The 12696-nt window shown below is 45.9% G+C and overlaps 1 protein-coding gene across 6 annotated transcripts in view; it reads left to right on the top strand.

Annotated features, from left to right (window-relative positions):
• The window catches only part of CELF1 (CUGBP Elav-like family member 1), a 69998-nt gene that overhangs the window by 42855 nt on the left and 14447 nt on the right, over positions 1-12696 (top strand). For all 6 annotated transcript variants that reach the window (XM_038765112.1, XM_038765108.1, XM_038765113.1 and 3 more), the window contains exons 3-4: positions 8325-8512; positions 11946-12028. In XM_038765112.1, the coding sequence (XP_038621040.1) occupies positions 8335-8512; positions 11946-12028 (261 nt within the window). In that variant the 5' untranslated portion in view covers positions 8325-8334. The remainder of the gene's footprint in view (positions 1-8324; positions 8513-11945; positions 12029-12696) is intronic.

The following is a 12696-nucleotide window of genomic DNA, read 5'->3' as shown; positions in this document are numbered from 1 at the left end:
AAACACCTCCTCCTGTCTTTAAACCTTCAAAGATATCATTACAGACAGCTTGATTTTTGCCCCGCTTACTGAGTATTTAAATGTAACTGTAATTTTCATATAATCTTGGCTGCTTTACCATATTTTCAGCACAAGTAGATTGAATTTGCTGTATTTCCCTCTTCTCACCGGGGTTTGCAACACCTTCCAATTTAGGATTAACTTGAAATTTAATAAGCTGAACCCTTCCCCAAAGCTCAACACTGTGCTCTAATCAATTCTCCTTTGAGTTCCTTCCAATTTTTCTGCCGGTTGATGCTTATGGCAGCCAAGCTCATTCAATAATAAAATTCTACAAATGAGAACTATGCAGTCCAGGGCCTAGAAGACATGATGTTTCCCTGTCCTAGCTTCACTCCTTTCCAGTCTGTCAGTAATACAGATCTAGGTCCGGTGATGTTGAAATGAACAGATTCCCCAAACACAATATGGTCTTTCTTCTCTGTGCTTTCCAAGTAGGGTGACTGCATGTGTGCGACAAATTTAGGGGACAGATCCTTCAAAAAGCAGGCCTCTTAAAAAAATTTAGTGGGATTTTTAAACTTTGAAATGACCTGATTTATTCTTTGAAAATAATTTTTTACCGACCAGATACGCCTTTTGCTGTATTTTCCTTTATTTAGTCCTGCCCCCCTGAAAGTGCAGTGCCGTGTTTTTTGTTTTTTGTCCGTCAGACTTGGTCCTACAGTTGCCATTTCTCCCCTTCCCTGTCTATCAATCAATCAGTCTTATTCACTGCACATCTGCACTGTGCAGAGCGCTGTACTAAGCCCTTGGGATAATCCAGTAGAGTTAATAGGTAGGACCCCTGCCCCCAAAGAGCTTACTATCTTACATTCTTTATTCTGCAGAGCTCCATGCTGCCTGGAGTCCCACTAGCTATGGGGTAGGGTTGGGTCCAAAGTGGTGGCAGTCCCCTCTCGGCCTCTTCCTCCCGCTTGTCCAGTGTCAGTCCAGTATCGCCTCCACGTAGTTTGGAAGGGGCACCCGTGGTCATAGCGGGACAAGGTCAGCGGAGAAAAGCCATATAAAGTTATGGGCAGGGGGGCCGGCTTGACATGGGGCGGAGCTGCATATTTGTTCAGTTTATAAAAGTACAGAACAAAATGTGTCCCATGCCGATCTCACCCTGGACGGGGCCATTTTAGGGAAATTTGCCCAAAAGACCGGACATCCGGAATACGTGGGAAGCTGTCACACTCTTTCCACTTTCATCTGCTCTCTTAGATTATTTATCTCCATGGCAACCATGATCCTTAGGAGGGAGTTCCTCCTCCTTTCAAGTCTGGCGCTGGAGAACACAGTCCCTCTGCTTCCCCAAAGAAGCTGACCCTTTAACCAAACCGTTTTAGCCTCTCAAAGGCTCCCTGACCCTCTTGACTTTCCAGTTACTTCGGGGAACTTCACTAAGCCAGTTTTACCCCCTCGCAAATTAGATAGATTTGGGAACCCATCTTTATTGTCTGCCCAGGTCGACTCAGGTCCGCTGAAGCAGGTGTTTGCGTTCTCGCCGAAACGTGTAACGTGACGGCGGGGTAGGGAACGTGTTCCCGACAGTGTGAGCTTGGGATTCAGTATTGGAGGAAATGGTTGTATACCTGTTTATGGCATCTGACACGGAGTGAGTAGCTTTAGTGAGAATTTTCCTTAAGAGGATTCTTCAAGAATGCAACTCCCATGTTATAGGGAAAGTTAATATACTTTGGGTCCGTCTTCTAGGTCCCCTGCCCTGCCATATTGCATAAAGGAATGAGGCCCTGCTTTTAGCCAGTTGACTAGCCGACATCAGTGTCAAAATCAGTTTTAGCAGTGATTCCTGGACCCCTACTGTGTGCAGAACCCTGGACTCTCAAGGGCTCTGAACTCCCAAATCCTTCACACTCCTCTTGGGCCATCAAATCTGGTAGAAATGAATTGGGCAAGAAAGATTTAGCAGGTAGTGCTACTTGCAAGAAGGATTATCAGGTAGTGCCACTTGCTTAATTCCATCCCCAGAAGATGCACTTGCTGCCTACCTTAGTCTACCAGTAGAATAAATAGCGTATTAATGGAGAAAGTGTAGTTATCTAATTTGCTGTTTTTCCCCTATGAACCCCTAAGGCCGTTTTCCGTGGCCTGGATTCCTCTGTCCTTCAAGAATTAATTTGGTCTCGCAACCATTTATGTGAGGATTACGAATTAATTGATCACCGCAGTACCCTCTGTGAAGGTTCTGGTGTATTAGCTCTTATCATTCCAAGGGACAACTTGACCTGAAGGGAAATGCCTCGCCCAGTGCTGTACAGAGAAGCAGCGTGGCTGAGTGGAAAGAGCCCGGGCTTGGGAGTCAGAGGTTCTGGGTTCTAATCCTGGCTCCGCCACTTATAATAATAATGATGGCATTTATTAAGCGCTTACTATATGCAAAGCACTGTTCTAAGTGCTGGGGTGGTAACAAGGTGGTCAGGTTGTCCCACGGTGGGGCTCACAGTCTTAATCCCCATTTTACAGATGAGGTAACTGAGGCACAGAGAAGTTAAGTGACTTGCCCAAAGTCACACAGCTGACAATTGGCGGAGCTGGGATTTGAACCCATGACCTCTCCCAAAGCCCAGGCTCTTTCCACTGAGCCACGCTGCTTCCCAGTAATAATGATGGCATTTAAGTGCTTACTATATGCCAAGCACTGTTCTAAGCTCTGGAGAGGATACAGGATCATCTGTGTGACTTCAGGCAAGTTGCTTAACTTCTCCGTGCCTCAGTTGCCTCACCTTTAAAATGGGGATTTAAGACTGTAAGCCCCAGGTGGGACAACCTGATTACCTCGTATCTAACCCCAGCGCTTAGAACAGTGCGTGGCACAGAGTAAGCACTTAACAAATACCATCATTATTATTATTATTATTACTAGTGATATAAAGACGGTGTTTCCAATTTTAATAAGCACGGAGAGCGGGAGAAAGAGAGATCAGGTCTGGGGTTGGTCGAAGTGACTTTCTGAATCCTCCTGTCCGGCGACAGCATGGATGGCAAGCACACAGTCCTCACTTTAGTTCTCAGCCTGCCATTTATTTGCAGTGGAGGGCTCCAGTGACAGTTGGCTGCCGTCACTCCACAAGTTGGCCTGGCCAAACGAGAAAAGTTGCACAGTGTGGCAGTGAAATAGTGGCCCAGTCACTTTCCCAGACTCTGGACATCAAGAAGACTGGGTCAATACCAGAAAGATGGCAGCTTCCCTTTACGAGAACGAGAACTTCCAGCTTGGTCCTTAGGCCAGCCTCAAGTAATAGCCAAAGTGAATGGGCTTCACTGATCCCTCCTTCCATGAAGGAGAGGTCCAATTTCCAAATTTCCTTTGTAACCCGCCAGCCGCTGGGATCTGATTTGAGCAGGATGTAATGGAGATCGAGCCTCCGACTTTGCAGCATCAGGGTGAGGGGCAATTTCGGGCTAGAAGTTGAAAAATATTCTTGGACTCCTTTGCCAAAGCTTCAGAACCCCAGCACTGATCTTTGAAAAGCCATCGTCCGTTAGGTCAGAGGGCATGGGTTCAAATCCCAGCTCCACCAGTTGTCAGCTGTGTGACTTTGGGCAAGTCACTTAACTTCTCTGTGCTTCAGTTCCCTCATCTGTAAAATGGGGATTAAGACTGTGAGCCCCCCATTGGAAACCCTGATTACCTTGTAACCTCTCCAGCGCTTAGAACGGTGCTTTGCACATAGTAAGTGCTTAATAAATGCCATTATTATTATTGTTAGGTGAAGGACGGTGAAATCAAGCCAAGGGTGGGAACACCTAGCACGCCCTGACTCCTGGAACTGTCCATCCTCACTGCTTTCTCTGCAAAGGAATTTCCCTGTCGAAATCCCACTTCCTTTTCGTTGTCACTGTGATATTTTGTTTCTAGAAATCTTTTCATCCTCAATCACCCAGGGGTCTGAATAAACAATCCTTTCTCAAAACGCCATTCAGAGGCAGCAAACGTGACTCTTCCCGTTTTATTCGGGGGAAACTGAATCAGAGAGGCGGACAAGTTTCCCCAAAGCCTTGCAGTGTGAGTCAGTGACCAAGTTGGGAAAAGAACAGGGTATATTCCCCTCCTCTTCTCTGATGTAACCGTCGGCCACCGTTGTGAGACAGTTTGCTTTTGGCAGCTTCTAATTTTGTTGCCAGCTTACTTCATTGGGGCCTGGTAGGATCATAGTACCGTCTGTGCCCGTCACTGTTATTCGAAGGTTACCGTGTTGCAGCGCTTAGCAGCAACTAGATTTCTCCCTTCCCGCTACAGCTAGGTGAGGGAAGCTGTGTGAAGCCTCAGGTAATATCAGGGGATGAGGACCTGAAGAATGGATATTTGGAGTAAAGAGTTTGGGGGCCAAAGACCTGGAGTTGGTGTTCCTTCCGCTCTGTCACCCACCGCTATCTTCGCGGATCTGACACCCTGTTTTTCTGACAGTGCACTCAGTACTGCTTCGCCAGGGAAAAATCACACAAAACAAGCCGAATGCATCAGCACTTTCATTGTGTGCTGAGCTGAGCCTCCCTTCATATGGTCACATCTCCCTTTTCACCCAGGACTGCCATTCCCTTCCCCAGTCCAACCTGCTTCTGTGGCGTTCCCCGCTGGTCTCCCTGAGCTCCGGGTTCTGTGCCGTGCGTTTCTGTGGAGCCTGGGAAGCCAGGCTGTGGACGTTTGTGATTCAGACTAGTTAAACGAGTTAGTGCCGTTGGCTCGTGAAGGGCAGAGTGAGACGATGGCCGCATTTAAGTTGGATTTTCTTCCAGAAATGATGGTGGATCATTGTTCCTTGAACGTCAGTCCTATGTAAGTATTTTGTGGCTACCTTTCCAATTTGCATCCTAACCTGAAGGATCAGAAATGTTGCTTAAGGGGCTCTTATTTCCCTAATCCGTTCCCCGTCTCACCCCGCCCTGTCTTGAGAAAGGAAAAACTGGTGTGAAGGATACAGAAAGATGGATCCTTTCAAGTCCTTTCCATGGAGATGCTCTCTCCGTTGTTTATTTGATCCGTCACCAGCTCCTCATTAAAATGCAAGGATTCAAACCCCTTCAAAATGTTCCCTTCCATCTGTTTTAAGGCACTTTGAAAACTCTAGCTTTAACATTGTGCTGATCTTATCATTTCATCATTTCATCTCATGAACCACTCCTGGGCTTTTTTCCATGAAATAAAACTGAAAAAGTTTATAAGACTAAGTCCCAGCTACCTCGCATCCAGCTAATGACCGTACTGGGAATTTCAGTATCTACATTTGTGAGTGTTTGAACTCTTTGGAAATAGTCCTTTATAAATAAGAGGTGGAAGTGGTGATGCTGTTGAGGAATCAGGTGGATTCTAACTTTACAGTGGAGCAAGGGGCCAAGACAGGCTTTGCTATCCACTCCTTGGGCCTTGATTGTCCTTAGGAAGTGCATATTCATGTTTTTTGGTGTTTTTGGTGTTTGTTTTTGGTCAAAGCTCCAAAATTACTAAAAACTAACTAGTTCTGATTGGGTAACTTGCTCAAATCTTAAGCAAGAATTGGAGGCCCCCCCACCCCCCACCCCCCCTTTATGGTATTTGTTAAGTGCTTACTATGTGCCAGGTACTCTTCTAAGCTCTGGGGTAGATACAAGGTTAATAATAATAATAATAATGGCATTTATTAAGCGCTTACTATGTGCAAAGCACTGTTCTAAGGTAATCAGGTTGGACACAGTCCCTGTCCCACATAGGGATTACAGTCTTAATTCCCATTTTATAAATGAAGTAACTGAATCTCAGAGAAGTGAAGCGACGTACCCAAGGTCACACAACAGACTAGTGACAATGAGGATTAGAGCCCAGGTCCTTCTGACTCCCAGGGCTGTGCTCTGTCCATTAGGCCATGCTGCTTCTCTCCTAAGCCTTGAAAGAGGCAATGCTACTAGCAATTTAACTAAAGTAGAGAGTAGGAAGGAGAACCTAAAAAGGTGTTGCGTTATCGGCCTTGTTTGAGAAAGCGTGTTTCCAACCCTCTGATCTCAACTGTGGTAGCCTACTTGAGGCCATCAGCCATCCCTCATAAAGACTTCCCTGAGTTACTCCAGGCTGGGATGAACCTGGGTAGCAGCTGCTAGTGAAAACCATAAAGCCAGTCTGCGGAGAATTAGGTAGAACAGGTGTTAACTGAACCTAAGTCACCTTTGTGGGAAAGGGAAAGGAGAGGCAATCTTGAAATCTGATTTATTTTTCTTATTTCCCCTTACCAAGGGTCATTAAATCAGCTTGGGCTACTGCTTAGAAAAAGTCCCTTCTCCTTGTCTGTCCCTTCGAAAATAATGGTAATTAATATGTGGTCCAACCTGATGATCTTGCGTCTGCCACGGTGCTTAGTACAGTGCCTGGCACATAGAAAGCGCTCAATGAGAACCGTTAAAAATAATAATGTATCTAAGGGAGGCTGAACCTGGGAGAACAGGGGGCTGCAAAACTCTCCTTCACATGGGATTCTCAAGGCCTTTTGTTATGCTTAAGCATTGAAATTTGGATGAATAGACCAGTACCTTCCAAATGTGTGTATGTGTGTGTGTGTGTGTGTATATATATATATATACACACATACATATTCACACACATATGTATAAGGTATATATACCTTATCCTTGGGTGGTTCATAATATGAAGGGAGAGTTCCCAGGGGACATGCAGTGTAAGAAAAGAGGAAAGAACATGTAAATGGGTAAATGGGTATTATGGATCTAGTGACTAAAAAAAAACCTGTGGAAGCCAGACTATCATGAACCGGTGAGGAAAATTCTGAAGAGGTCATAGGAAAAGGAGGAATTGATGTAGGTGAAAGCAGTTTCAAAAGAAAAGATGGGTACTGGATCAAAGGAGATTTAGGAGAGACAAAATTGACTTGTTAAAGGCCTGTGTTTTCAAGGATCTTGAGATTAAAGGAAGGAGAGAGGGTTGGCGATGAATGGGGCAAGAAGAATCAAGAAAAGGTTGATTTGGGGATTGAGGACAGCCAGCATATCTAAAACAGAAGAGAGACAAAGTTGAACAAGTAACTATGGTGAGGAGTGTCATGAGGGTTCGATGAAACAGGTTGTTAAAGGAGCAAATTGATGGGTGAAAAGAGTATGGTATGAGAGGCCATGAGTTGAATATTGGTGTAAGAGGAAGACTAAATAAAAAAAAAACCCTTGGAAGAGTAGAAGAAAATTTATGAAAAGGAAAAGCGCTAGAATATTATCTAAGCAAGTTTTTACCAAGGGGATTGAATCAGAGTTAACTAAGAAGGTTGGCAGAGTGTAGAGGTGTTCAAGGAAGTCAAAAGGTGAGAATTAATATAATAATGGTATTTGTTAAGCGCTTACTATGTGCAAAGCACTGTTCTAAGCACTGGGGAGGTTACAAGGTGATCAGGTTGCCCATGGGGGGCTCACAGTCTTAATCCCCATTTTACAGATGAGGTAACTGGAACACAGAGAAGTTAAGTGACTTGCCCAAAGTCACACAGCTGACAGTTGGCGGAGCCGGGATTTGAACCCATGACCTGACTCCAAAGCCCGGGCTCTTTCCACTGAGCCACGGTGCTTCACCAGCGTCTCTTCTCCAGCAGCTTCTTCAACCTTAAGTCTAATGAAAAGTTCTAAGTCACGTTGGCATAAAAAAGAACTTTCACCCGTAACAGCACTTGAAAAGCCAAACTCTCCAAAATTGGACTACTCTCCATGACTTTTGGTATTCGTTTGGCTTTCTCTTCCTGCCTCCTTGGAGGTACAGTTAAACCTGACTTTTCTCCTTCTCCTTCTGGCTTCTCCAATTGCGTTCTGCAGCGAAATTCTCACGCTGGCAGAAGAACAGCCCGATCTTTTCCGTAGCAACAGACTGTGATGTCCTAAACACAGGACGGTGACTTTACTGCAGCAACCAACAGAAGGGGAAACTATGATGGGATGGTCAGGGAACGCTTGTAACACATCAGTGCAAGACTAGCAAAAGGAATGTATAACTGAGTGAACTTCCTTCTGGAAGATTTTTTTTCCCAACTTGTTATGGCGAAGGGTCCACTCAAGACACCGGAACAATCTCTTGGGAGCTTCCCAGCAGTTGGCTATTTGGTGGGCTACTTGGTGATGATCCTTCTAGACTGTGAGCCCGTTGTTGCCAAATGGTACTTTCCAAGCGCTTCGTACAGTGCTCTGCACACAGTAAGCGCTCAGTAAATACGATTGAATGGTGTGGAAGTAGCCAGACAAAAGAGAGGTCCTCTTATGTGCCTCTGTAATAGAAGCCTCTCCTGATTTTTCTACAGCTCAAAGAAAATGAACGGCACACTAGATCACCCGGACCAACCTGACCTCGACGCCATCAAGATGTTCGTAGGCCAGGTTCCACGGAGCTGGTCTGAGAAGGATCTGAGGGAACTCTTCGAACAGTATGGTGCTGTCTATGAAATCAATGTCCTGCGCGACAGGAGCCAAAACCCTCCTCAGAGCAAAGGTGAGTTTGGGGATCCTGGCTGCCCTTCCTCTAACGCCTCTGTCTCTCTTCTCCCCAAGAGGGAGAGAAACAGACACTCGCAAACACCTACCCACCCATGCCAGGGCTCTCTTTGTAGCCAACCCAGATGTGTGACGTTGGAATATCTCGTCCGGAAGGGCAGGTGGCCCTTGTTCCTGAGAGCCTGTGCCAAGGAATTGATTGTAGTTCTGGTGGCCATCCCTTCCAGTGGTATTCCCTCCCGCTGGGGCCTGGGAAGGAAGCAGGCAGGGATGCAGCGCATGTGTGATCTCGGCCCACGTTAGCCAGCTGCATGCCGAACTGGGACCGAAACCCGGCTCTCCTGCTTCCCGTTGCAGTGCACTTTCCACTTGACCAAAAGCAGGGCTCCCATGACACTCCGTGCACTTTTACTAGGTAAGCACAGTCTCCGCCCCTCCTGTAGCTGGTTCCAGCCAGATAGTCACGTGGCATCAGAGAACATTGGGGAAACTATTTAAAAATAATAATAATAATAATGATAGCATTTATTAAGTGCTTACTATGTGCAAAGCACTGTTCTGAGCGCTGGGGGGGTTACAAGGTGATCAGGTTGTCCCACGGGGGGGTCACAGTCTTAATCCCCATTTTACAGATGAGGTAACTGAGGCCCAGAGAAGTTAAGTGACTTGCCCAAAGTCACACAGCTGGCTATTGGCGGAGCCGGGATTTGAACCCACGACCTCTGACTCCAAAGCCCGGGCTCTTTCCACTGAGCCATGCTACTTCTCTGACTAATGACTAATTAAGAATGACTAATTAATGTAATTTTTCTTTTAAAAAGGTACTTATATAAAGAGAGACCTTCCCTGCTTTGTATTTTAATCAGTTTCAAGAGATATCTAACTACAGTAGAAGCCCCAAATAATTTAGCCTATACTAGGTCACAGATTTGAAAGGGCAGAATGAATCTGCGCTTTAGGGGATGTTGTTCAACCAGATCCATGGAATAATGAGCCTAGATCTCTGTTAGAGATCCACTTGGTCTGATGGACAATCCACATTGAACCCAGCTCCGCTGCAGCTATGTGATTATAATTCAGGGACATCAGAATGCTATTGTCTTTCCTGTCCTCTAACTCCGCCATTATAATGAGCTTTTTTTGAACGTCGTGCTGATGGGCTAAGCATAGGTCCCTGAAATGGAATATAGTCTATTGTCATTCACCTGGGTGGAAAAGGATTTTTTTAACCCTAGCACTTGCGCCAGTCAGAAGAACGTTTTACTGAATAAAAAGATAACCATCTGAGAACAAAATTCTGAAAGGAGGTAGAAAACAGTGTTCCAAATGGAAAGATTATGAGAATGTCTGCCTAGCAGCTCCAAGGAGTTACAAAAACGTGGAATTAGAAGAGAAGTATAGTGGATGGTTTGGGAGATGGAGCAATTTTGGGGAGACCTGCCCTGAAGACGGGAAATAAGTCTGCTTTCTTGTTCAGTTATGCTCCCTCCCAACCCCAGCCCTTTCTCCATCATGACTAATTAGTAATATAGTAAGTGATTTTCTTCTTTGAAGTTTTAAAAATGAGTTCAAACCTGTCAGGGATTTACAGGACAGACTTTGGTTTTCTCTTCTTCTCCCATGTTTGCGCAACCCATTCTACTCCTGCCTGTTCAGCATTACCCTGCCGTACCAGTTCTTGGCTCTCTATAGTTCTCCAGGTTGAATCAGTTTTCTTAGCCCCTCTCTCCCTTCTGGCCGAGCCAAAGGCTCTCTGCAACCCCTTTGGGGCCTTACCATCCCCTCTTCTCCCTCTCCGGTAAGAGCTTTGATCTTTGTCCACTTTCCGGACCATATCAAAAGGAGAGATTTTAAGTACGATGGCTCAGGCATTGGTAAATCTCCAATAGGAGACCTTCGAAACTCTGAGGTAAGCCCAGAAGCTCAATTTGATGTGCGGCTCATAATCCTGAGACTAGAAGAGTTAACTCTGAAGCAGAAATGCAGACCACCTTATTTGTTAGGGTTGCATGGGTCACGATTAGGAATGAAGACCACATTTTTGGCAAGATAAAAGTAGTCCAGACACCTTTAGCTGAGCTGTGCTTCTGTGGTGGTTCCAGGAGGTAGGATTGAAGAACTTGATAGAACTTGCAGATGGAGAATCATTCTGACTTTGCAAAGTACAGGCGAGCATTTTGGAGGGCTGAAGTGTTGTTTTGAAACTTTCAAAGGTGGGCAAATGCAGATGATTAATGCAGGGACCTAGAGTCAGAACTCCTGAATCCCATGTTAGGCCTGAAAAATAACCTCTGGTACTTTCCTATTGGAAAATGAAAGTGTTTGAAATTATTTGGTTGCTTTTGGACTTCCAGAGCACGGATATCAGTAGTAACCCAATTTCCAGCTTAATGAACAAAGCTCTAACTTATCTTTGCTATTTATTTAGTTATCTGCCATATCTGAAAAGTGTTATATTGTGGCATTTACAAATGGCTGAATGGTATATGATCTAATCTAAAGAATTTCCTGAACTAGGCGTTTTTTCAAAGGAAATGCCCTCTGGGTAGCAAGGAAAATAGCATGCTCAGAAATCCAAACATCAAGGACAATAATTTCAAAAGTTAGGGGCTGGAGGAAGGGGAGAGGAGGCGGGGAGGGGGAATCAAGCAAACATTTCAGAGAAATTCTCCCTTAGGTGGCTTCGGGCAGTAACATGGCAGCCTGTACTTTCCCTCCATCATCACAGGTTGGGTTTCATTGAGCCGTTGGGGATGGCTCAGGGTTGGAGGGAGGCAAGGTGAGCAGCTGTGGCCTATTATACATGCATCCGTGTCCCTGGCTCTACAGTATCCATCAGTGCCCAGGGACAGCTTGGCATACAGGAAGAATTTCTCTCGTATCATCTTCTCTTCCCCTTATCTTGCGAGGCTGAGCCTGGCCAGATCAGGTTGGGTGAAGATGGCCCTGTAACAAAGTGACGCAAAATGAACCTGTGTGCTTGGGTTGAACCAAGATGTACTGGACCTCAGAATTGCAATCCGTGCAGCGCACGTGCTCTATAGGAGGGCACTAAGTGAAGATGATTTGATTGTCGCTGACGCATTATCCCCTTGACTTTGGAAGGAAAACCAGATTTGCCTGAGAAGACTTTAAGCGAGCCAGTGTAGATAAAAAAGAGAGTGTGTCGGGAAGGCCCCGGTGCTGAAATCCAAGATGTAACCCAACGTGACTCTTGCCCATCTAGCCAAATTCCTTCTGGTGGTTTGCGAGAGGGTTGCTCTTCATTTCGGGGCTTGTTTTTCCATGATCGGGGGTGATTGGAGTGAAGCGCCGAACTGCCCCCTTTCTTCCTCGCCTCCCAGCGTTGCTCGGTAGATGTCAATTCCTTCCCGGAAACTTCCCAGAAACATTACGAACTTTCTGATGCGTTAAACGTGCTTGTGTTGCAGGGTGCTGTTTTGTTACATTTTACACCCGTAAAGCTGCACTAGAAGCACAGAATGCTCTTCACAATATGAAGGTCCTTCCAGGGGTAAGAAAACTCTTTACGTAATAACTTCATTCGGGACGGGCGAACAGGGCAATCAAGTACTAAATATCCTCTCCTAGAGACCATCCACAGGACTAGGTGGTTTCAAAGAAATGCAAATCAATTTAGACCAAGTGGGACAGAGTCCAGGGGACACTTTGTCAAGGTGTAAGAAGTGGGCCTGACTCAAAGAAAGAAAACGGTAAGGGGGAGGGCATAGAGAACACCCTTTCAAAGAAGAGGAAACCGTAAGAAAGGGAGAAAGCGGTTGACAGTCAAAGGCAGCGGACAGATGAAGGAGAATAAAAATGAGACGTCCTTTAAGAGCCTCCTGTCGTGATCCATTCTGGTCCCGACCACTGCTTATCGAGCCAACGGCGCCTCAAAATCCCAGAAATCCCGTTCCTGAGGGAGGCGAATGATCTTTCCAGCCCAGCATTTTGTCTCCAAGGGTGGCAGCAAGATGGTTGCAGGAGTAGTTGATGCCCCCTCCCACCCCAGACATTGATCCTAGTGTGACAGCTGTTGGTTGGGGGGTGGTGAAGAGGGTGAAAGAGTCGAAAAGAGCCCTCTGTCTTCAGCAGGCTTGGCCCATTGGATCCAAGGCCCCCAGGTTAGGGTCGGGGCTGGGCAGGGTTCAGTCTCTTTCCCCCATGACAAATCTTGCTTTC

The sequence above is a fragment of the Tachyglossus aculeatus genome, chromosome 22, assembly GCF_015852505.1.
Source record: "Tachyglossus aculeatus isolate mTacAcu1 chromosome 22, mTacAcu1.pri, whole genome shotgun sequence".
NCBI classification, from domain to species: domain Eukaryota; kingdom Metazoa; phylum Chordata; class Mammalia; order Monotremata; family Tachyglossidae; genus Tachyglossus; species Tachyglossus aculeatus.
This window is presented reverse-complemented; position numbering and strand designations above follow the sequence as displayed.